The sequence below is a fragment of the Scyliorhinus canicula genome, chromosome 16 (genome assembly GCF_902713615.1).
Source record: "Scyliorhinus canicula chromosome 16, sScyCan1.1, whole genome shotgun sequence".
Taxonomy (NCBI): Eukaryota; Metazoa; Chordata; class Chondrichthyes; order Carcharhiniformes; family Scyliorhinidae; genus Scyliorhinus; species Scyliorhinus canicula.
The window spans coordinates 30,596,247-30,620,189 of NC_052161.1; the positions used below are offsets into that span (position 1 = coordinate 30,596,247).

The 23,943-nt window shown below is 41.4% G+C and overlaps 1 protein-coding gene across 1 annotated transcript in view; it reads left to right on the forward strand.

Moving 5' to 3' along the window:
- Positions 1-23,943, forward strand: part of wdr11 (WD repeat domain 11) — a 151,691-nt gene that overhangs the window by 116,472 nt on the left and 11,276 nt on the right. Inside the window, exons 20-26 of the mRNA XM_038773684.1 lie at positions 4,839-4,947; positions 5,252-5,314; positions 5,775-5,840; positions 10,787-10,952; positions 14,684-14,779; positions 16,284-16,449; positions 21,246-21,343. Coding sequence (XP_038629612.1) covers positions 4,839-4,947; positions 5,252-5,314; positions 5,775-5,840; positions 10,787-10,952; positions 14,684-14,779; positions 16,284-16,449; positions 21,246-21,343 — 764 coding nt within the window. The remainder of the gene's footprint in view (positions 1-4,838; positions 4,948-5,251; positions 5,315-5,774; positions 5,841-10,786; positions 10,953-14,683; positions 14,780-16,283; positions 16,450-21,245; positions 21,344-23,943) is intronic.

Consider the following 23,943-nt stretch of genomic DNA (forward strand, 5'->3'; position numbering starts at 1 on the left):
CTTTCTCTCTCCTGATGACCTCTCTAAGGTCCTGATTTCTTTCTCCACAGCCAGTTAAACCTGGAGGAAGATCCAGACCAGCACCAGCTGCAGGCAGGCTTGGTTGTTTGAAAATCTCCTTTTTAAAATCTGATAATTGGAGAACTCTTGTCTTGTCTCAGTGAGGCTGATAATTGTGAATTCTGATTGAAACGTGCCAGAAGATCCAATCCAACTGGTGGTTTCAATACTTTGCATCCTGGGCAGATAGCTGACTACCAAGACTTCAACATCAGCAACAAGAACACATTCTTTAGTCTACTATGTACGTACTGTGTACATTCCCTTGGCCTCTGAAAAATACATTTCACTGTACTTCGGTACATGTGACAATAAATATCAATCAATCAATCTCTCGTTCTTCCAAATTTGAATCCACATCTTTTTATCCCTTTCCCTTCCTCTATGTGTGTCTGTCTTGTGTGTGTTTGGGTAGAGGGTGGGACAGTTAAAGGGGAAAGTAATAGATTAGCAGGCCGTTATTCTAGTTTAATTATTACATGTTTTAACTTTCTTGTTATAAATAATGTTTTTTTTGTGTTTTACTTACAAATCTGGTGCCTGTAAGTCATTGGAGCATTTAGGGCCAAGATCCCGAAAAATGTATAAAAATTATTGGTTACTTCAATTATGTTATGACTCCGATTCAAGGGGCGGGGGGCTGGAATTTACCGCACCCTAGCCCAGGCTGTGGTAACAAGGGTAACAGGTTAATGAAAATATTGGTATTCTGATATCTCCCACTGTGAGTGGGCTTACGGTAAATTCAGTATAATGGCGTGCCATTATGAGTCTTGCAAATGAGAAAACCGAGAAATAATATGGAAAGTTGTTGTTTCATATTCATGATAAATTAATATTGAAATATTAATTGTTAACGTGTTGCAGGAACATACGAAGTTCTCTCCTGAATTTCCCTGCGAGCGACCTCGACATATCAAGGACCGAGTTTAGCTTTAAGACCAGTTGATTGAGTGCTGCTTCTTTAAATTCTTCCATATATGTGTCAATGACAATTGATAAGAATGGAGGTCTCATTGCAGCACCATTTGTTTGTTTAAAATATGAACTTGGCCACTGAAATACTGTTGAGTTTAGGCAAATCATTAGAAGCTTATAAATTGATGCAAGACATTGCAGTTATTTTGGATTTGGATCTTCCAAAAGCTGTTTGATGATAAGACCAGCTTCTGGTATAGGCATATTAGTGAACAGTGACTCAATGTTAAAATTGATCATTGTGTCTGATGAATTGATTATAGTTTGGTATATCCTCTTAATGAAATGTTTAGAGTAAAATCCCTCCCATATTCCCATCCTCCACTATCTATAACTACCTGTTCCGGTTATTTGTCCAGACGATGGGCAAAGTACATGGCCTGAAATGTTGAGGCTAGCTGTTCTTCCAATAGACTCTTAAAAGTAATTTTTTTTCAGAACAATATTTTGTGTCACCATAGATTTGTTGTCTTCCTCAATGTTACTACTCTCACCAGATTTTCAAACATTTTACAATCTTTACCTGTACTTAGTTACTTAGTTAACTATTGTCAGCTTTTGTTTTATATAATAATGCCACTATAAAGCCAGACTCCTAACCAGTCACATGGGTTCAATCAGGTTAACTTGTTTTAATATGAAACCTTATCCTTTGGCAACTGCAGTGTATATTCTATATTTGCAAAGTGCAGTATGCTTCAGATGAATGTTCCTATGAAATTCCATTCAAATAAATTGAGATCATGGCTGGAACATTAATCTCTTATGGTTCGTAACATCCAAGACACAATTACCATAATGCAGCACTATTGGTGAATTACATTTTTACAATTCATTTCGGAGTGCTAAAATCACAGTAAAAAAAACCCGTTTAGAATAATTGCCAAAATTGCTCTTATGATTAGCTGAATAAGCAATGGGTGCATAAGTAATGGGATGAGGTTAAATAATAGGATGAGAATGAAGTTGTCAGGACCACTCCTCACTATCATGATCATAATGTAAGGATTTCTCTCGTTATTCAAACAGTGAAACAGCACAATCAGGAGCTGGAACAGAGTGAGAGGCCGAGTTGGCTTTTAGCTAATTTATACAAAGTATTGCATTGTTGGTCCAGCTTCCTAAAGACTTCCTTATCAACAAAGAAACTTGTATGGCTAGAAATTGAGAGGGGAGGGGTGCGGCACGATGGCGCAGTGGTTAGCACTGCTGCTCATGGCACCAAGGACCCAGGTTTGATCCCGGTCCCGGGTCACTTTCCATGTGGAGTTTCCACATTCTTCTCGTGTCTACATGGGTCTCACCCCCACAACCCAAAGATGAGCAAAGTAGATGGATTGGCCACGCTAAATTTCCCTTAATTGGAAAAAAAATGAATTGGATAATATAATTTTTTTTAAAAAGAAATTGAGAGAGGAGAATATGCAATGAGACCTGGGTGTCCTCTCACACCAGTCACTGCAGGGAAGCATGTCGGTGTAGCAGGTGGTAAAAAAGGCAAATGGTATGTTAGCGTTCATAGCGAGAGGATTTGAGTACAGGCGCAGGGATGTCTTGCTGCAATTATACAGATCCTTGGTGAGACCACACCTGGAATATTTGTGAAGTTTTGGTCTCCTAATGAGTAAGGTTGCTCTTGCTATAGATGGAGTGCAACAGAGGTTTACTAAACTGATTTCTGGGATAGCAGACTGACGTATGAGAAGAGATTGAGTCAGGATTATATTCGAATGGCCTGGTCTGACTGGGCTACTCCTCTCCTATTTTCTATGGTTCTATATCATCCAGCTGTGACTTTAAATCTCCCCAACTTCAAGGCTCTCCTGCTCCTATGGTTGCTCCTGATGGTGATGCTCCTGTTCCAATACCTGGATGAGTTTAATTTCCATTACTGTGATTTCATTGTTTCCTCTCCTGAACTGTTAGTTGAAGTTTGTGGTTCAAGTGCCTCTCTTTAAAGTTGAGATTTAGTTTAAACAATTAATAACATCACACTTTACTTTTTTTTAAAGTGAATAAATCACTGAGTAATGTGTCACAGAAAGCGCTGAAGAATTTGTATTCTCTTACACAGAATTTAGTTGGTCTGGCAGCAGAAATTGGTCTTAAGGTTCTGCTGATTTCTGCCATTGACTGAAGAAACATTGTGATAGTGTGTTTATAAAGCCATACTTTCCACTCGGATAAGTATTCAAAATAAGCACTGAATTCAGGTAATGTTTGGTGCAGATAATCAAAGGATTTCGGCTCAATCAAACTGACTGACTAATTTTATAAGGATGGGCAGTAAATAGTGGCCTCGCCAGCAACACTTGCATTCTATGAATTAATTAAGTATCTGCTTCCGCATACGTACAAATATGGTTTTTAGTTAACATTACAGAAAAATACCGAATCATAACTTCTATAGGTTTAAGGTTATTGGCAGAAGGAAATACAGAGGACTTGAGGAAAAGTCTTTTCACCCAGTGGATGGTGGGTGTATAAAATTCATTACCTGAAGTGGTGGTTGAGGCTGAAATGTTTAAGATTCTTGTATCTGTACCTGAAGTGCTGCAACTTGCAAGGCTGGAATATGGGATTAAAATGTATGACAAGTTTGTTTTTTTTCTCTCTTCCCCCCCCCCCCCCCCCCCCCCCCCTGCTTTTCTTTTGGCCAATGCAGACAGATTGGGGCTGAATGGCCTCTTTCTGTGCTGTAACTTTTCCATGGTTCTATGTCATAATGTTATTTGACTGAACTACAGCATTGTCATCCTTTATGATTTAAGTTCTGAAATGTTAGTATAATTGTGTGATTTATGTTTATGAATAATGCATAGTTGACCATAATTATGGCAGAGACAAATAGCAATCCATTTCTACCCATGAAGAGCAGGTTGAAGGGTATTAACTCTCATCATGCTCTGTTATTCATTTTCCTGATGCACAGCCTGAACTCCACCTGCTGATGGAACTCCACCATTACAGCAAACATCTTCCATGATCTTTCAATTCATCCCTCTCAGATTTAGGTCAGAGGCAATTAGTTACACTCAAAGAGAGAAATAGATTCATGCTGTAGATTTTATTTAACTTTCAAGTGCACTAAAGATTTTTCCGATGACTGTGGTGGATTTGAATTGAATATTTGTAAGGTACTTGTGTAATGACTGACTTTTTAAAAGTTCCTCATGAAAATGTATAATACTTTTTAAGCTATTGGAAATTGTATGATTTTAAAAGGAAACAGCTTTGATCTAAATGTAATTTTTTTCACTTCGCAATCTTTTTTTTCTTTGTTTTTGCTCCTTTGATTTTATGCTGTGATTGACTCCTTTAATTGTGTATGTTCATTCCTTTTACAATCTGGAAAATTATGGTTTATTCAAAAGATCTTTTCACTAAACTAACCTCGCCCAAGAGTATCCATACGTCTCTGTTTGTATTTATTGAACTGTATTTGATAAATTTTATTTCTTCTAATTTTATATTCCAAAATCATTGTGTTAAAGTTTCCTCTAACTTGCATGCTTGCCGTACCCCTTTTTTTGTTCAGAAATGTTTCTGCCTCAGCTGGTTAAAGAGCCAATTTCAGTACCTTCTGCATTTTCTTCCTCCTTTTTCACAATTGCTTGCTGCTCTTCCAACCAGGACTTGATTCTTATTGCTCGCCGATAACTCCCAGCAAAATTTTCACAGATAGTGCTGTGCTGATGTGGATAATTGTTTGGCAGCTAATTAAAATCATGTTACAGTGAGAATTGTGACACAATGAGGAAATATAGAGTAATTACCTTATTCGTCATTTTCTTCTGTAGATCTTCTTTGGTGTCCGTACCTCCTACTTCCCAGATCTTGTCTAGTATTGAAAGCTTTCCTATTGCACCAACCATGGAATGGACAATATTCCCTGGATATTATGCAAATGTAAGTGTGTGTACCAATCATAACCTTTTGTTTCAAAATTGGTCAGTCAATTTAACAAATAATTAAAGAGAAGTCGATATATTGTGTGACAGTGCATCCCTATTACCTACCATTCCTACTAGTTGAGAAGTATATTTACAGAACATATGTATATCAACATATTGTTAAAGTCTTTAAGAGTGGCTAATTTCTCTGTACCTTAATTTTCTATCAATTTGAAGTTTGTGTTGTTTATTCCTAAAGTGACAGCAATGAATATTGAATGGCGGACTAACCTCACTTTTTTACCTGATGTTTCCTGCAGTCATTATTCAGAAAGTGAAGAAGTAAAATTTCTTATGCTGGAGCAATTGAACTCTATATCATAGTAAGTAGGATTTTCATTTCAAAAAGGTTTTCTGCGACATAATTTAAATGGTTTATCTTGTATTATTTAAAATATGAACCTTACAGTGTATACATTGACACTTCAAAAATTCCATCCTTTTGAATTTCGCTCCATTCAATTATGGGATGTGGGCAACATTGGCAAGACCAGCATTTATTGTCCAATCCCTAATCACCATTGAGAAGGTGGTGGGAGCCACATTCTTAACTTCTGCAGTCCATGTGGTGCGGCTACTCCTATGGTACAGTTATCTAGGTAGGTCCAGGATTTAAACCTAGCAGCAATGAATGAACTGTGGTCTATTTCTGTGGCAATATTCTGTGTGACACGGGTGACTTGGATGTGACTTGCAGCTGGTAATCACAAGTGCCTGCTCCCTTGTGTTTCTAGATGGTACATGTATATATGTTATGGTAAATGCTGTCTATTTTCTTTACAGTGACATCCAGTGTCTTCTTCTAGATCCAGAGTTCGAGATGCTGCAGAGATGCTCTCTAGTAGCAAGGTAACTAGGACTAAGCTAGATTACTGAGATTCCTGCCACCTTCAATTCTGCCCTCCACTTTTAACCATCTGCACTCATGCAAAACAGCATTGGTCAAGATCACCGAATGGCAATGTGTTTGATTGCAATCACAACTTGCTATTCCTCCTTGTGCACATTGACCTTTCATAGAATTGCATAGACTTTATAACAGAAACACTCCATTTGGTCCAACTGGTCTGCGCCAGTGTTTACATTCCGCGTAGACTTTTGGTGACAGCCTTTTATTTACGACTCCTAGATTTGAGGCCGCCCCCCCCCCCCCCCCCCCCCCTTCCCGCTCAAACACGTGGACATTCTTTCTCTATGTCTAACCTTTTATAAAAGACTTCTATCATCTCACCCCTCAACCTTTTCTACCACAAAGAGCTCCAAACCAGTTCAACTTATCTTGTTAAGTAAAACACATTTGGGATCATTCTGGCAGATGTTTTTTTGCATCTTGTCCAGTGTCTCTATATCCATTTTTAATTGGACCAGACACCAGACTGTTCGCGGCACTCTTAAGTTAGATCTTGGCAAGATTCTATATAAGTTTGATGTATCTTCACTTCTTTGCATTTCTGACCCTCTAGATGTAAACCCTGGTGTCTTGTTTGCATTTTTTACTGCCTTATTAATTTTGTGCAGAGCAAGCAGTGATTAAATTAATATCCAGTTTTATTTTTTTGCAGTGTTGGTTGTCACGGGGAAATGTCCTCCTCTTTTTCATATTGTGCAGTGGGAATTGCACAGCCATTAGAATAGGCCATTGGAACCTTAGTATAACATATCACCTAAAACAAGAACATTTGTATCATTGCACCACTTCTGCAATTTCAGCCTGGATTGAGTCCTGTTGTGGAGCTTGGACCTGCTGCCTCCGCAGTGAGCTTCCAAAATGAGGCACAGAAGGCAGGAGATATATTATCCTCACTCTACATGAGTTTAATTAGGACATAGTCTAATCACTGTGCACAAAGATATTGCTGCTTGAGAAGGGTCAAGATTTAGATTTTTAAGTATCTGAAACTCTGGCTAGTTGGCACTGGACCATCGGATGTTGATTAATCTGCCCTTCCTCACTACAGACCTTCAGCACTCGAGGGGTGCACAAATAATCAGTTTCCAGGCAGTCTGGATGCTTTATCCCCATTCTTACATGTGCATTCGCATGCACAGCAGAGTACGAAAACTCCCAACGACTACTACCATCACTCTCACCCATCCACATGCACAACTAGCACTTGCAAGCGTATAATACTTGGAACACTGTTACGATTCCAGTTGGTGTTATAATTGGACGGGAATAGAATCCTGGCTCAGAAGGCCATAACAATTAATCTTTTGGAGGAAAACATGGAGGAACAGAGTCACAGGACCGCTACTTCGTTTTAACAACAAGAATTTTGTTTATCAAACATAAAAAGTTGGATTAATCTACAATACTCTTTTACTCCCCCCTTAGCTGCACAAATATATACAGATTTTAAGGTTAATCTTTTTAAAAGTATATCTTGCGCTTCAGTGGTTTCAATAGCAGACAGTCTCTTAAAACACATACCTGGCTGTGGTTAGACACACTCCTCTCTGAACCCAAGTAAATGTCTGTGAATTTCTGCTCAAAATGCCACCTGATGATTCTTGTATTGTGAGCCACCTTGACTCATTGAATTCTGGTGATTTAAAAAATATATACTTTGAAATTTTCTTTTACACAATGCTTTGTCACAGAGGCATCCATAAAAGATTTGATTATAGATTTTACAACTCCCGTTAAGATTTCTTTGTCTTCACAGTTGCTTTAACTATTGATTCCCTTACTGTATGAAGATGGTACCAAATTTTACCTCTGAAGTCTGCTTTCCCACTTTAAAGCTGGTTAACTGCAGCTGTCTCTTTCACGCACAACATTTTCCCTTCTTTTCCCTTGAGTTCTCCTGAAAAATACCTGGTTTGGCTTCTTGTTCTCTGTTCCCTTAACTGCAGTCTTCCTAAGACATTCTTTCTGTCTCAATTTCCTCGTTATCTGGACTTTATCTGATTCTTTGGGAAGTCTGTCTTTTGCAGCCTCTTTGTCCTGTCAAGCTTTCTTCCGGCAGAATAGAGAGATGTTCACTCCCTGATGTCCTCTCTCCAACTACCAACAAATTCAGCTAAAACTATATTCAAAATACCTTTCTACCTTAAAAAGGCCCCCGGTTGGTAAGCAACAATCTGCTGCTTCTGCAAACTTGTTTACTTTCACGCTGTAACCTCTCTAAGCACAATAGAAACATAATTTAAATTGAAACCAAAGCCCTCACACATAGAAACACCATTGTATAGCAAGAATCTAACTGTAGGTTTACCCTTCCTTACACAGAAACATTAATTTAACCCGCTTAATGTTTACCAATGCAAATATTAATTCCTTGAAACTGCCTTTGTTTTCCTGACTGACAACCTGTACACCATTCATCAATGCCTATAGACACACACTGCCCTTCAATGCATCAAAACCATCCCCTCCACACTCCCCATTTCCGCACCAAGCACACTGATATGCCCCAGGATCATACACCCTTCATCAGAATTCTATCGTGGCTTCAACAACTGGATTTTCCTCCCTTAGCATCATTGCCATGCGACCTTCCTCCTTTCAAGTTCCTCATCAAGAACTTTCTCCTGTGCTTTTTCCCTCTCCTACCTACATTTCTCCCTCCTGCCTGGTGTTACAAAAATTCCACCGATCCCGTGCGCAAAGCAAGTGGTTCCTCTGTATGAAATGTAGTTCAGCAGTTTGTTTACTTAATGTGATCATCATTTCTGGTGATGAGCAAAAATTATCAATTCCAATGCTGGAAACACAGGTTAGCAGGGAGGAAGAAAGAGAGTTAATATTTCAGGTCAGTGACCTTTCATCACAGCTAATCATCAGCTCGATTTGCTAAATCAGCATCTGCTGTGTTTTGCTTGCTTTTACACACCTCCTTTAGTGTGGAATTCTAAAAGCGCAATAAAACAATCTCCTCTCCTTAGAGAAAGGTTACTGTGCAAAGGGTCTGTCATGTTCGTGCTAGCTCTCTGCAACTGTCCTAATTCCACCCCCCCCCCCCCACCTTCTCCCAAAGTCCTGCAAATTTTCTCTCTTCAGATTATTATCCAAACCTCTTTTGAAGATCTCCTTTGAATCTGCTTTTAGCAGATTCTCCTGCTGTTCATTCCAGAACCTAACCATTTGCTGCATAAAATGCTTTCCCTCATGCCAGTGTCCTCTGGTTCTCCATCCTTCCATCAACGGGAACAATTTCTCTCTCTCTACTCTTGTCTCGACTCCACGTGACTTTGAACACCTCTATCGACTCTCTTAATCGTTTCTTTTCCAAACTATCCACGTAACTGAGGTTTTTCATCCCTGGAACCATACTTGTGAATCTTTTCTGCTCCCTCTTTAATGCCTTCACATCTATCCTGAAATGTGATGCCCAGAAATGGGCACAGTGCTCTAATTGAGGTGGAACCAATGCTTTGTGTAGGTTTATTATAATTTTCTTTTTTTCCTGTACTCTATGTCCATATTTATAGAGGCCAGGATTCTGTGTGCTTTATGAAATGCTTTCTCAAGCTTGTCATATTCAATGATTCGTGCGCACGTCACCCCATTTCTGGTAGCAATCAAGAGATTACCACATTTGAGGTCCTGCTTGCTAGTTTATTCCTAGCTCACTGAACTCAACATGCATGTCCTTATACTTCTTTCTATCTCTGTTGTTGGTAGCAATATTGATGACTGCTGACAATTCATCCTTCCCCTCAGTGCTCTGCAGTTGATCAGTGGCATCTTGACCCTGGCATAAGGGTGGCAACACATTATCCTGGAATCACACTTGAGGCTATGGAAACACCCGTCTATTCCCCTAGCTATTGAATCTCCTATCACCATGGCTTTGGAAAACTTCCTCCTGCTTTCCTGTACATCAGAGCTGTGGTGCCATGGACTAGGTTCTGGGTGCACACTCCAGAGGAACCATCATTCTCACCAGTATATTTGGAAACCATACAGAAGAAAACTAAAAACACAACCTCTAGATTGTGAAGCGGGGTATTAGTAAAGTTATGAAATAATGAAACAAAGACACCTGTGGATCTTGTATATTGAGTGAGTCACACGTTGGTTTAAACATGATTTATTGTGTATGACATTGAAGATTCAATACAGTTCTTGTACTGAGAAGGATTCAAATCTGCCTCATACCTAATTGATAAACTCATGCTCCGCATTGCCCTGAATCCTTTCTAACCACTTGCTCCCTTCTGTGAGGTGGCCTAATCGCCTGCAGATCAAAGTGCAGGATGCTGGGCAGCAAGGAGCATGGCTTTCTCCTATTCCAAGGGGAACTGTAGCATCATGCTGTTACACTTGAGGTTTTCTATGCAACTCCAACAATGCTAGCATACTATTGGAAAGTGACCACAGGCTGCAAAAGTTGAAAACGACAGCAGCACTGTTGCCGTTGTATTTACTTCCACACATGCATCGCCGAGCCAAGAAGGGAGTGACTGGAAGAAAGCCAGGTAAACAGTTGGATTTTTACCATTGGTAGCGCTCGAAATGGAGAACAAATTTCTGTTTGGATGGTGAAATTGACTGTGCACAGGAACAGTACAGTGTATGTTTGGTTAATAATGGCGAGTCTCTTCAAACCTTCATGTGGGCCCCAATTCTAAACTTCTGCTCTGAGACATGCCTCTATGTAATAATCATTAAAGAAATGCAAGTCGTTGTTGAGAGGAAACAGTGTTGTTCCCTTACAGTTGCCGCCTTTGATTTTTGTTATTCATGCCGAATCTACGTTTAATAAATATATTTATAGTGTCTCCTTGTTATAACTCTTCAGTGTTGTTGATGCCGTCCCAGTTAACTAAATTGCTTCTTTTTCTTTTAGACTTTTTGGTGATGAGTCAGAACTGCAATTCTGGACTGTTGCTGCTCATTATTTGTACAGCTTCTCAAAAGGGAAAGAGCTTATTCAACTAAATGCAGTACAAGAGAGCCAAGCAAGCCCTCTAGATATTTGCTATGACACACTCTGTGAAAATTCCTACTTCCAGGTAATATAAATTGAAGTTAACACATGTTTTCATATGGGCATGTGCTTTACCCCTCCTCTGCCGCATGAACAACATCAGTGTCTAGCGGGACACCAGTCCTTGTAGTTGGACATTCACTTGTTAGATTTTTCTGAACATTTTTTATTCTCCCTGGACCCCGACCGAAATACCCCCATACTGCTTCTGACCAGTATCCATGAGCACGTCCCAGTCCCTTAGAAAAGCTTATCAAGCCAACGAGAGCAAGAGAGCGTCTGAGAGACAACAGTGCAAGAGACGCACTTTGATATCATGATAGTGATAGCGGGAACTCAGTGAAAGACAGAAAGCACAAACCTGAGAGGCAACAGTGGTGGATACCCATAACCTGAACCTGATTGGAGATGCATGCAGAAGTGGCAGAGGATAAAGAAGAGTGAGCAGAGTGTGTGTGCGGGGAAGCAGTGTGGACCTAATCAGACACAGCAATAGCATAGTGGGAAAATTAAAAGAAAGCGAGAGAGGTGTGAATAGCATGGACCTGATCGGTGTATTTTCAAAGAAAACAGTGAGGGCAAAGGACGCATGTCGGTGATTTAGGTGAGTATTAGATCCATTAAAAAAAAGAATGATCAGGAAACTATAAAATACTATCTTAAATTTTAGCTTAGCTGGTGAAATTAATTCATCAAATTTCAATTAGGGTAAATATAACAGTTGGGGAGAGTTTAAACTAAATTGATTTTTTTGTTTATTGCAATAAAGGTCAGTGTGCTTTTCTAATTGCTTGCTGTATCTTCATACCAATGTGTTGTATGACTTGCATGAGTACACCCAATTCTCTATGAACTTCAACATTTACAAGTTTCACACTTTTTAAAACTTTACTGCTTCTCTATTCTTACAATCAAATTGAACAGCCTCACACCCCCACATCATACTCCACCTGCCAGCTTGTTGCCTACAAAGATAACCTGTCTGTATCACTTTGCTGGCTCTTTGTGGTCCTCTTCACAGCTTGTATTCCCACCTATCATTGTACCCTCAGCAAATGTAGACATATTGCTCTCTGTCTCTTTATCTAAGTCGTTAATATGGATCGTAAATTTATGAAGCCCCAACACTGATCATGACTCTGCGGGTCATAGCCTACCAACTTGGAAATGCCCTATTTATACCTACTCTGATTCCAGTCCAATAAGCAATCCTCTATCCATGATTTCATCCCACCCCCAACTCCGTGAGCCCTTGTGTAAGTCATCTTATCGACTGCCATTTGAAAATCCTAGTATACTACATCTAGTGTTCCTCCTTATCTACTTTAGTCGTTTCATTTTCAAAAAGCTCTAATAAAGTTGTCCAACAGGAATTCCCTTTCCTAAAACTATGTTGATGTGTTCTGATCATGCTATACTTTTCTAAGTGCATAGTTAAGACTTTGTTGATAGATGCCAGCACTTTCCCGATGAATAATGCCAGGCTACCTGTCCTGCTGTCCCCTGTTTTCTCTCTCCCTCTTTACTTGTATAGCAGTGTTATGTTTGTTAACTTCCCATCTGCTGGGACTGTTCCAGAATCTTGGAATTTTGGAAAATCATAGCCAAGGCACCTTTTGCAGCTGATTCTTTTTGAACCTGAGGATGGAGGCCACCAACTCTTGGGGATTTGTTGGATTTTAGTCCTTTGACCTTCACCAGTACTTATTCTCTGCTGATATTAATTGCATTAATTTCCTCATTCTTATTAACCTCTAGGTTACCCTCTATTTCTAGTGTGTAACTTGAATTTTCCAATGTGCAGACAGATACCAAATTCAATGCTTCTGCCATTTCTTCATTCCCCATGGTAATATCTCGTGTTTCTGCACTAAGGATCAGCATTTATTTTAGCTACTCTTCCTTACATACTTGCAAAACCTCTGACAATCTGTTCTTATATTCCTGGCTAGATTACTCTCATTCTATTTTCTCCCTTTTTAATCAACTTTTTGGTGGCCCGTTGCAGATTTTGAAATGCTCCCACTCCACAAACTAATGACTAGCTTTGCATTGTTATAAACCTCTTTGTTTAATCTGGGCGGTAACGTTAAAATCATAACTAAACCATTCAGGAAGCTGGGAAACGCTTCTTAATACAAATGTACAATTTTCTCCCACAAAAGATAGTACAGTATATGCTGGCCAGTTAATTTCAAATTTGAGATCAATAGCTTTTTTTTAACTAGACAAGACGATGGAAGAGAACTAGAACATTAATTTCCTCGATTCTGTTTCACCATGCTACAAGATCATGGATAATTTTTGATCTAACTCCATTTTGTCCCAAATTCCTAAAGCATCTGGCTGTCTAAAATCTTATCGATCTCACTTTTAAAATTAACAATTGATCCAGCATGAATTGCTTTGTGCAGACAAGAATTCCAAACTTCTGTCCGCCTTTGTGTGAAGAAATGTTTCCTAATTTTAGTCCTGAAAGGCAGATGAATGGAGTTAAGATACATATTGACCATGATCTCAAGATTACCAAAATAGGCTTGAAGGTTTGAGTAGTGTATTCCTTATTCCATTCCAATTCTTGTGGATATGATTTTATTTGGTTCTGCCTGGTTAAATGTTGATTGATTTTCTGTGCTATCAATCGTGCAAGATATGAGACTAGTCATGATTTGGAAATATTCAAAGGAAAGATACTTTAAAACAGTGACATGTTTCATACAATCTCATTTCAAAATAAAAGATTGGCAGGAGCGAGGTGATAGTAAAATGGGAAATATGTAATAGGGTCCCCAAAGAGTTAAGTGCACAACTGAAATCTGTAACTCAGTCACCCTGTCTTGTAAATGATTGTTTGTGGTATATTTAAATATTAGTCCATTGAACAAATAGTTTAGAGCTGACTGTGGGAATTACATCAACATGATTGATCGCTCCCATGTTCTGTGCAACCAAATGATTTGGTTACAATTGGCACAATGGTGAAATTTTCAGAATTGAGGTGCAGAATTGACTTTCAGAATAATATTATTTAATATAAAAGTAATTAGGTTCTGCAATCATTTCCATTTAGAACAATAACCCCCAGAAAATTGGACCTATATTTCAATTTGTCCAGCTCATTTCTTCTTCTGAACATCCTTAGATTTTTTTTTTGTCGTATTACTGAAATGTGACATTACCAGCTTTAATGTGATCATAACGTGAAGATCATAAAATTAATGTTGTTTTCCGTTTTTTGAATCTTTGTTATCGTTTTATGCTTAAACTGGCTTAATACCTGAAGGTGCAAATTTATACAAATTAGAAATGCTATAGCTTCCGGAGTTAATAGTGATCTTCTGATAACTAATCAACGTGCTAAAGGTGTGCTAGGTAGCAGTCACTATTTAGTGTTCTCAGATATTTCTGCAACTTCAAACAACTGTATTACAAAAAGTGGAAAAAGACACTCTGTAGGCTCTTTGTAGTTGAATTTTAAAAGGAACATTAACAATGAAATAATCTGTTTATGGTATGGTGAGATTGTATGAGATAAAACAAAGTGACTCAATTACATCCTGTATGACACAATCAGCTATATTTAAAGTCGCATTTTTCTTTCATTTACTTAATTATAATTCAGATACATCCTTTTCTGAGGATGTCCTCCTTCTAAGAATTATTTTCTTAGGCATTTTCAGATGTTCTTAAAAAATGGCTTCACTATGATCAGTTTTCATCTTTCTACAAAGTCTTTTAAAATAATTTTATTTACAGAGATCACAAATTGAGCGAGTTAACCTGCAAGAGGCAAAAAGAACAACATATGACCACACAAGGAAATGTGCAGACCAGTTGCTCTTATTAGGCCAGGTAGGTAATATGCATCTTTCTCGACCATCATCAGTGCAATATACATTTGTACTTTTAATAAACTGCTAAATGCCGAACTTCTGTTTGTTGTGAAAATATTGAAGTATAAATTGCAAGAACTAAATTTGTCAGGAGAATCACAGTAAAATATATTGGAATTCAATGAATAAATCTGGAATATAAAACTGGTTTCAGAAACTATCATTAATTGTTGTAAAAATCTATCTGGCTGACTAATGCCCTTTTTGGAAGGAAATCTGTCATTCTGTTCTGGCCTGTGTGCGACTCCAGACCCACTCCAGGCAATATGAATGACCGTTAACTGCCCTCTGAAATTTGTTTACAGGCCACTCATTTCAAGAGCAATTCGGGATGGCCTTGCCGGCGATGCCCACACTGCATGATAGAATAAATCAATTTGCTCCAAAAAAATACAGTTACCTTGCAACCTTTTGTGTATTGCTGTCAATTGCATGGCGATCATACAGTTAAGGGTACTCTCAACAAATTTTGGCAGGTACAATGTGTTGCAGAAACTAAGGGTGGAATTATGCACTTTGGGCACAGAGTGCTGGCTGAGGTGACGAAACAAGTGTGTAGCTCTCCAGCTGCACTGCCAAGTTTTCGCTTTAGATTGCAAGGCAGTCTATGCACAGAAAATCTCAAGGAGTGGTTAGCACCTTCATGCTGGCGGTTAGGACCTGATAGAGCCAGCAGCGCCGGCTTCGCAGTTTGGAGAGGGTGCCCTGATTTTACATAAAAGCGTATCACCAGCCCCCCACCCCATACTCTCCCCCAGGATCACCGGTGCGCCCCTTCTCCCCCTCCCCCCCCCCCCCAAATAAACACAGATAAGGAGATCATTGGAAATCTCTGACGTGATGGGAATTCTTAACGTGGGGGGAACACATGGCAGGGAAGCCTTTTAAGTATATTTAAATTTATTAAAATGTATATGACTTGGGTCCCTGCCCTTTCTGACGAGATCGCGCCACCAAAATTCTTGTTTCAGTGGTCTCGCGAGATTTTCCACCTGCGTCCCCATCTTCTCCCACAGCGAATCCCAGCAGAAAATCCCAGCCAAAGTGTGGCACTTATAGGAGATGCACAATATTGATACTACTTTTAATATATAGATGTGCATGAGTCAAAGTGCTGTAAAATGAATATTTAAAATGCTCAGTTCTTGAATATGAAATATTCCATTGCTCTCCGATGTCTAATTAGATGTGTTTGTTTCGGTGGATGTAAACCAGCAGTAATGTTGTTGGAAAATGAGCTGAGAGCTCAAGCTACATCAAATGATATGGACTTTAAAATTGAATTAAATTTCAAACACATCATTCTTCTTCCCAGACAGGCTTTTAAGGTCAACAATTTTGATATTAAGATAACTCCCAACACAGAAACAGGAAATAGCTATGTGGGTGAACAAAGAATATTTGCTTTTCACAAAAAGAATTATGCTGTCTGACCTCATTATGTCACTGTTTATGTTTGACAGACGGACAGGGCAGTGCAACTGCTATTGGAAACAAGTGCAGAGAACCCAAGCTATTATTGTGACTCACTGAAAGCTTGTCTGGTTACAACCATTACTTCTTCCGGTCCTTCCCAGAGCACCATAAAATTGGTAGCTACTAACATGATAGCAAATGGAAAGCTAGCAGGTAACTTTTTATCTGTGAGACAAAGCCAAGTTACTTAAAATTTTAGTGTACTTTTCAGATGTAGCAGTCTGCAGAGAAAAGCTTTAATACTGTTGCCTTTCATTGTGGAGATTTGAATTAGGATGCCAATCCTGCCTGAAGAGGGCAATTTTGAGTCTGCGTTAGGCATCAGTGTAAACGGGGATGGAGACCCAAAATCTCACTAGAGTTGGGAAAACAGATTCTTGCCTGTGTGATGGGAGAGGGGTGGAGCCCTGATGCCTGTGTGATTGGGGGAGGTGAAGCCCTGATGCCTGTGTGATTGGGGGAGGTGAGGCCCTGATGCCTGTGTGATTGGGGGAGGTGAGGCCCTGATGCCTGTGTGATTGGGGGAGGTGAGGCCCTGATGCCTGTGTGATTGGGGGAGGTGAGGCCCTGATGCCTGTGTGATTGGGGGAGGTGAGGCCCTGATGCTTGTGTGATTGAGGGAGGTGAGGCCCTGATGCCTGTGTGATTGGGGGAGGTGAAGCCCTGATGCCTGTGTGATTGGGGGAGGTGAGGCCCTGATGCCTGTGTGATTGGGGGCTGTGAGGCCCTGATGCCTGTGTGATTGGGGGAGGTGAAGCCCTGATGCCTGTGTGATTGGGGGAGGTGAGGCCCTGATGCTTCTGTGATGGGGGAGGGGTGGAGCCCTGATGCCTGTGTGATTGGGGGAGGGGTCGAGCCCTGATGCCTGTGAGATGAGGAGGAAGTGGAGCCTTGATGCCTCTGTGATTGGGGGAGGGGTGGAGCCCTAATGCAGGTGTGATGGGGAGGAGGTGGAGCCCTGGTGCCTGTGTGATTGGGGGAGGAGGTGGAGCCCTGATGGCTGTGTGATTGGGGAAGGGGGTGGAGCCCCAATGTCTCTGTGATGGGGTAGGAGGTGGAGCCCTGTTGCCTGTGATGGGGAGGCGGGGAGCCCTGATGCCTATGTAATAGGGTAGTAAGAAGTCTTACAACACCAGGTTAAAGTCCAACAGGTTTGTTTCAAACACGAGCTTTCGGAGCACGGCTCCTTCTTCACCTGAGGAAGGAGCCGTGCTCCGAAAGCTCGTGTTTGAAACAAACCTGTTGGACTTTAACCTGGTGTTGTAAGACTTCTTACTGTGCTCACCCCAGTCCAACGCCGGCATCTCCACATCATATGTAATAGGGAGTATGGAGCCCTGATATGTGTGATTGGTCGGAGGGGGGTGGAGCCCCAATGCCTGTGATTGGGGGCTGGGGAGACTGGAGCCCTGATGCATGTGTAATGGTGGAGGGATGGAGCCCTAATGCCTGTGTGATGGGGAGGGAGTGGAGTCCTAATGCCTGTGTGATTGGGGGGGTGGGGGGGATGGAGCCCTGATGCATGTGTGATGGGGAGGGAGTGGAGTCCTAATGCCTGTGTGATTGGGGGGGGGAGGGGGCTGGTACCCTGATATATGTGTAATGGTGGAGGGATGGAGCCCTAATGCCTGTGTGATGGGGAGGGAGTGGAGTCCTAATGCCTGTGTGATTGGGGGGGGGAGGGGGCTGGTACCCTGATATATGTGTAATGGTGGAGGGATGGAGCCCTGATGCCTGTGTGATGGGGGAGGGGTGGAGTCCTAATGCCTGTGTGATTGGGGGGTGGGGGGACTGGAGCCCTGGTGCCTGTATTTGGGGAAGGGGTGGAGCCCCGATACCTGTGTGATGCGGAGGGGGTGGAGCCCCGATACCTGTGTGATGGGGGAGGGGGTGGAGCCCTGATACCTGTGTGATGGGGGGTGGGGGAGCCCCAATACCTGTGTGATGGGGAGGGGGTGGAGCCCCGATACCTGTGTGATGGGGAGGGGGTGGAGCCCCGATACCTGTGTAATGGGGAGGGGGTGGAGCCCCGATACCTGTGTGGTGAAGGAGAGGAGGGGGAGGGGGTGAGCCTCGATAGCTACATGGTGAGGGACTGGGCGGAGCAGTGTGGGGGAGAATGCCGCCGTGCCTGTTGGGGATGGTAACCCCGTGTCCATGAAATGGGAGTCTGGGGGAGGGGCAGGGGATAGTTTCTTTCAAACGCTGAATGGGGTGCCCGGGTTCTGTGGAGCCCGTGTTGTCAACTCATCAGACCCCACCCCGCCAGTGATGGTGCAAATTACACCCCAGTTTTCAGGGCATATCACAGATTATCACAGAATTTACAGTGCAGAAGGAGGCCATTCGGCACATCGAGTCTGCATCGGCTCTTTGAAAGAGCACCCTATCCAAGGTCAATACCTCCACCCTAGCCCCACAACCCAGTAACCCCACCCAACACAAAGGGCAATTTTGGACACTAAGCGCAATTTATCATGGCCAATCCACCTAACCTGCACATCTTTGGACTGTGGGAGGAAACCGGAGCACCCGGAGGAAACCCATGCACACATGGGGAGGTTGTGCAGACTCCGCACAGACAGTGACCCAAGCCGGAATCGAACCTGGGACCCTGGAGCTGTGAAGCAATTATAAGCTGCCAGAGAATCTGGAGTGAAAACCTGGCTGTGCAGCTGGGGAGCTACTCACCGGTTTTATTGCTGACACTGACAAATTATGGGAAGATTCCTCCCAATACTTTAAGTGGTTCGAGAGAATGTGTTTCCCAGTCAGCTATGTTAGTTAGAAAATCAAGGTCAACTGCTCAGGTCTGCACATTGCATTACAGCTGATGAAATTCCAAGGTAGGTCAATACAAAGAAATTGAACTTCAAAAACAATTAAAAGCTGTCAATTCTGGAAGATCTGCAGCATGCCAAAAGCTCTTTGTATTTGATATCTGCATGGCATTTCACAGACAGCGAACCAACCTACCTGCCTGTCATATTTGGTCGGCTACTGGAAAGGTTTATGTAATTTGAATTAAATAGTAAAACCTCAACCAATGATCATGATCTGAATTTTCTCCACTTCCACATGTCAATAGATAGTTTGATTCAGATTTTACAACTGCACAATTTGAAATTGGAAATGAAATTGACAACCTACAAAAAAGCCCTTTAAATCGTTGGCATTAAAAATTATAGTTTCAATGTACGTCCTCACAAAAAAGTTCAAATTTTGTTTTACACATCAGAAGCCAGGCGTCTGTCGTCTGAAAATGAGTTGTCATTGTGCTCTGATTTTTAAAAATTCCCCCTCGTGCCTTTCATCATCAAGCAACAGTGAAAAACCAACCTGGCAAATCCATCAGCAAATCTATTTGTCTTCTGCTACTACAGTTTTGGGGCTTTGACTTGAGGGTTTTTACTTTTGTTGTCAAGTCTAAAATGCACTGCCATGCCACCGTTCATACTTCTATGCCCCTTGTTGGGGCTGGTTTAGCAAAGAGGGCTAAACAGCTGGCTTGTAATGCAGATTAAGGCCAGCAGCTCGGGTCCAGTTCCCGTACCGGCCTCCTCGAACAGGCGCCGGAATGTGGCAACTAGGGGCTTTTCACAGTAACTTCATTGAAGTCTACTTGTGACAATAAGCGATTATTATTATTATAGGGGCTGTTTTAGCAGTGGGCTAAGATAGCTGGCTTGTAATCCAGGACAAGACCAGCAGCGCGGGTTCAATTCCTGTTCCAGCCTCTCCGAACAGGTGCCGGAATGTGGCAACTAGGGGCTTTTCACAGTAACTTAATTGAAACCTACTTGTGACAATAAGCGATTATTATTATTATTGTTATTATTATTGCTCAGTTAAGGTTTAGTGTTGAAGAGGAAACAAAAAGTAATGGAGAGTCAAAGATAAATGCTGGACTTGGGAAAAGGAAGTCTGCAGTGAGATACGAAGAGATCTAGCTCAAATTAAGGTAGAAAAGTTAGCAAAAAGGTTGAAAGATCAATAGTGTTATCTTCAAATGTGATCATTCTGGATTACAAAAAGCAACATAGCCATAGGGTGAAGAGGGAATGCATAAAAGAATACACTTCTGTGGTAAGCAGAATAAATCAAGCTGCAAGTTAAAAGGATGTATGTTGGGAATAATAATACTCCAGACAATCATGAAAGATGTAGTAAGTGTGAGTGGGAGATGATAAGGGAGTTTGAAGCCCTCAAGTATTTAATGTAAGGAAATTATAATGCTAGATACTTTGTGGTTTTAGGATTTTCTTAAGAGTGGGAGAGAAGGGGGGACATTATGTATTTGAATTGAATAAATCTGATGTGTTGCTGTTTCGAGAAAATAAAATTGGGATTTAGCCGAAGATTTCCCCTCCTCCCAAAGTGGCTTGAAGAAACATAGCTCCTAGTTAGAATACAGTCTATGCATGTGTTTTGTTTTTGGGAGCTGCCAGTTGTCACATTGCCTGCATGCAGTAGCACTCAAAAACAAAGTTCAGCTTTTAAAAACTGGATGCTGGATATCAAAAATAAAATCAGAAAGTCAAAAAATCGCACAGGAACAGCTTCATTGGAAAACTGCAGTAGGCTAATACTGACATTTGTTGCAATAGTTATGGAGAGGCCTTAATGCTCTAGGTAAATTCTTAATTTTATTTTGCCTGAAACATTTTATTCATGTTTCACCTCGATGGGCCGAATGGCCTCCTTCTGCACTGTAAATTCTATGTAAATTATTTAAAAAGCAAAGTGCTAACGAGGAAATGGAGACCACCTCAATTGGGCAATAGTTCATCTATACCTAAATATTAGATTTGTTTTAAAAACCTAAGAGTGAGAAAATCTTTTTTGATTGTTCATATCTGTAAAAAGTTACTGATGTATGCATGCTGTACACCTGAGTTGGTATTTTCAGTATTGCTTTTGAGTATTTCTACTTCATGTTATCCTTGCAGAAGGAGTTCAGTTGCTTTGTCTGATAGATAAAGCTGAGGATGCTTGTCGATATTTACAGACTTATGGAGAGTGGAATCGAGCTGCATGGCTTGCAAAGGTAAGTCATTCATAATTCATTTTAGGCACAACAGAGCAAATATTTATTCAACAGATTGTTTTCTTTCTCCCCTCAACCTCCTTGATCCCACTACTACCTTCAAGATGGTTCACCATCACTTCACCATTTCTCCTCTTTATTCCACCTCCATGACACTGTTGTTGCTTCGTTGTAATCATAGGTAGGCATTGCTCAATGCCCTTTGTTCCCCACTGATTGCATGTACACCAGGGGCCATCTTTGGTGCCCTCCTTTTCATAATTGTTATGCTTTTCCTTGGTCTTATTATCTTAAAACGTGAGTTAACTTTCACTGAGAATCATAGAATGGTTACACGTTAAAAGAGACCATTCACCCCTTTGACCACAGGCCGGCTCACTGCGGGATCACTTGCTTACCCATTTCCCGTGGCCCTGCAGATTCTTTCCCTTCAGATAATTATACCATTTCCTTTTGAAAACTACAATTGAATCTGCTTCCATCGAATTTTCAGGCAGTGCATTCCGGATCCGAACCACCCGCTACATAAATGAGATTTTCCTCGTGTTGCCTTTGGCTGTTCTGCCTCTGGTTGTTGACTCCTCCACTGATGGGAATAGTTTCTCACTATCCAGACACCTCATGAATTGGAACACTTCCATCAAGCATAGTATTACACACGCACCTATCTACATCAATGGCTCCAAAGTGGAGATGGTCAATAGCTTTAAGTTCCTGAGGTTCACCATCACCAACAGACTGTCCTGGTCCACTCACGTTGATGCAACAGTTAAGAAAGCATAACAATGTCTCTACTTCCTACGGAAGCTAAAGAAATTTGGCACGTCTGCATCGACACTCTCAAACTTCTGCTAATGTGCCATAGAGAGCTTCCAATCCAGCTGTATGGTATGGCAACTGCTCGGCCCAAGATCGCAAGAAACTGCAGAGTGTGATGAACTCAGCTCAACCCATCACACAAGCTTGCCACCCTCTCATTGATTCTGTCTACACCTCCAGCTGCCTGAGGATGGCAGACAGCATTGTCAGAGACCCCTTCCCAACTAGGCTTTGCCCTCTTCCAGGCCCTTCCATCAGGCAGAAGATACAGAAGCCTGAAGACCCGCACATCCAGACTTAGAAACGGCTTCTTCCCCACAGCTATTAGACTCCTCAACGACTCCCTCAGAGTAATCTGTTCCCTTTCAGACACTATTCACAACGCCCTGTGCTGCTCTTGCTCATGTCATATTTGCTTTGTTTTTGGCTCTTGTTCCGTGCTGTAACCAATTACTTATTTGTCGATGTACAGTGTACGTTTTCCCATTCACTATAACTATCTGCTATTCTTCTTTGTCTACTATGTACATTTACTTGGCCACAGAAAAATACTTTTCACTTCAGTACATGTGACAATAAATCAAATCAAATCAAAAAAAAATCAAATCTCCTCTCAACCTTCTCTTCTCAAAGGAGAACAGCCCAGCTTCACCTATCTATCCATGTAACTGAAGTCCCTCATTCCTGGAGCTGTACTGTAAATATTTTCTGCATCCACATAGCTACCTTCACATCCTTCCTAAAGTGTGTTGCCCAGAATTGGACACAGTACTTCAGCTGAGACAAAGCCAGTGTTTTATAAGTTTTACCATAGCCTCCTTGCTTTTGTACGGTATGACTCTATTTAGAAATCCTAGAACCCTGTATGCCTTTCTAACCACTTTTTAACCTGCCTCATTACCTTCAGTGAGCTGTACACATATGCCTTTAGGCCCCTCTGTTCCTGCAGCACCTTTAGAATTGGATCCTTTATTTTATGTTGCTTCTTCTGGTTCCTCCTACCAAAACATATAATTCGTGTGCTGTGCTATCTATATACCCTCTCCTTTGAACTAAAGGAAATTGCTATACACTCCAATTGCTTTCCAACATTTATGATTTAGCAGAACCAGTAATTTCCTCCATTTTAATGTCAACAAAGCAGAAGCTATTGGGGGGATTTTCCACTCCAGTTTTCGTCCGACAGGAATGGAAAATCCCACAGGAGGCCAAATCACGCTTCATGTTGACATGAGGGTATGATTGTGATTGTCCCCCTCCTCTTCTCTCCCCCCCCCCCGCCTCTTCTCCCCCCTTCTCTCCTGCCTGCGCCCCCCCCCCCCCCCCCCCCCCCCCCAGTGGCATGACAGGAATCCTGAGGTTCTAAAACAGGATTGGCATGACAATAAATTTACATTTAATTAGTATTCCTCGATGCATGATAATCCTCCCCCGCGATTACATAATCCATTCACATCCCCAAGACATGCAGAACCTGCCAGAAAAGTTCAGATGAGTGCACTGCTCAGGGGGGAGAGGTTCATGCCTGGGCACTGCTACGTTGCTGGCCGGGCAGGCTCTGCCAGTGTTACATTGTGGGACCCGTCCCTTCACTTTCTTTCCACTATGAATTGAACAATACGGTGGAGAAAGCTGTCGTTGGGGCTGGTGTCTTCAATGCCATTTTTCCCTCCTGTAACACTGCCAAAAAATGGGAAAATTCCACCCTATATTTTCTTGCCCTTTCCAATGCCTGGATGCCTTGATCTTGACTTCACCTACCTCCCCAGCTAACACCTCGA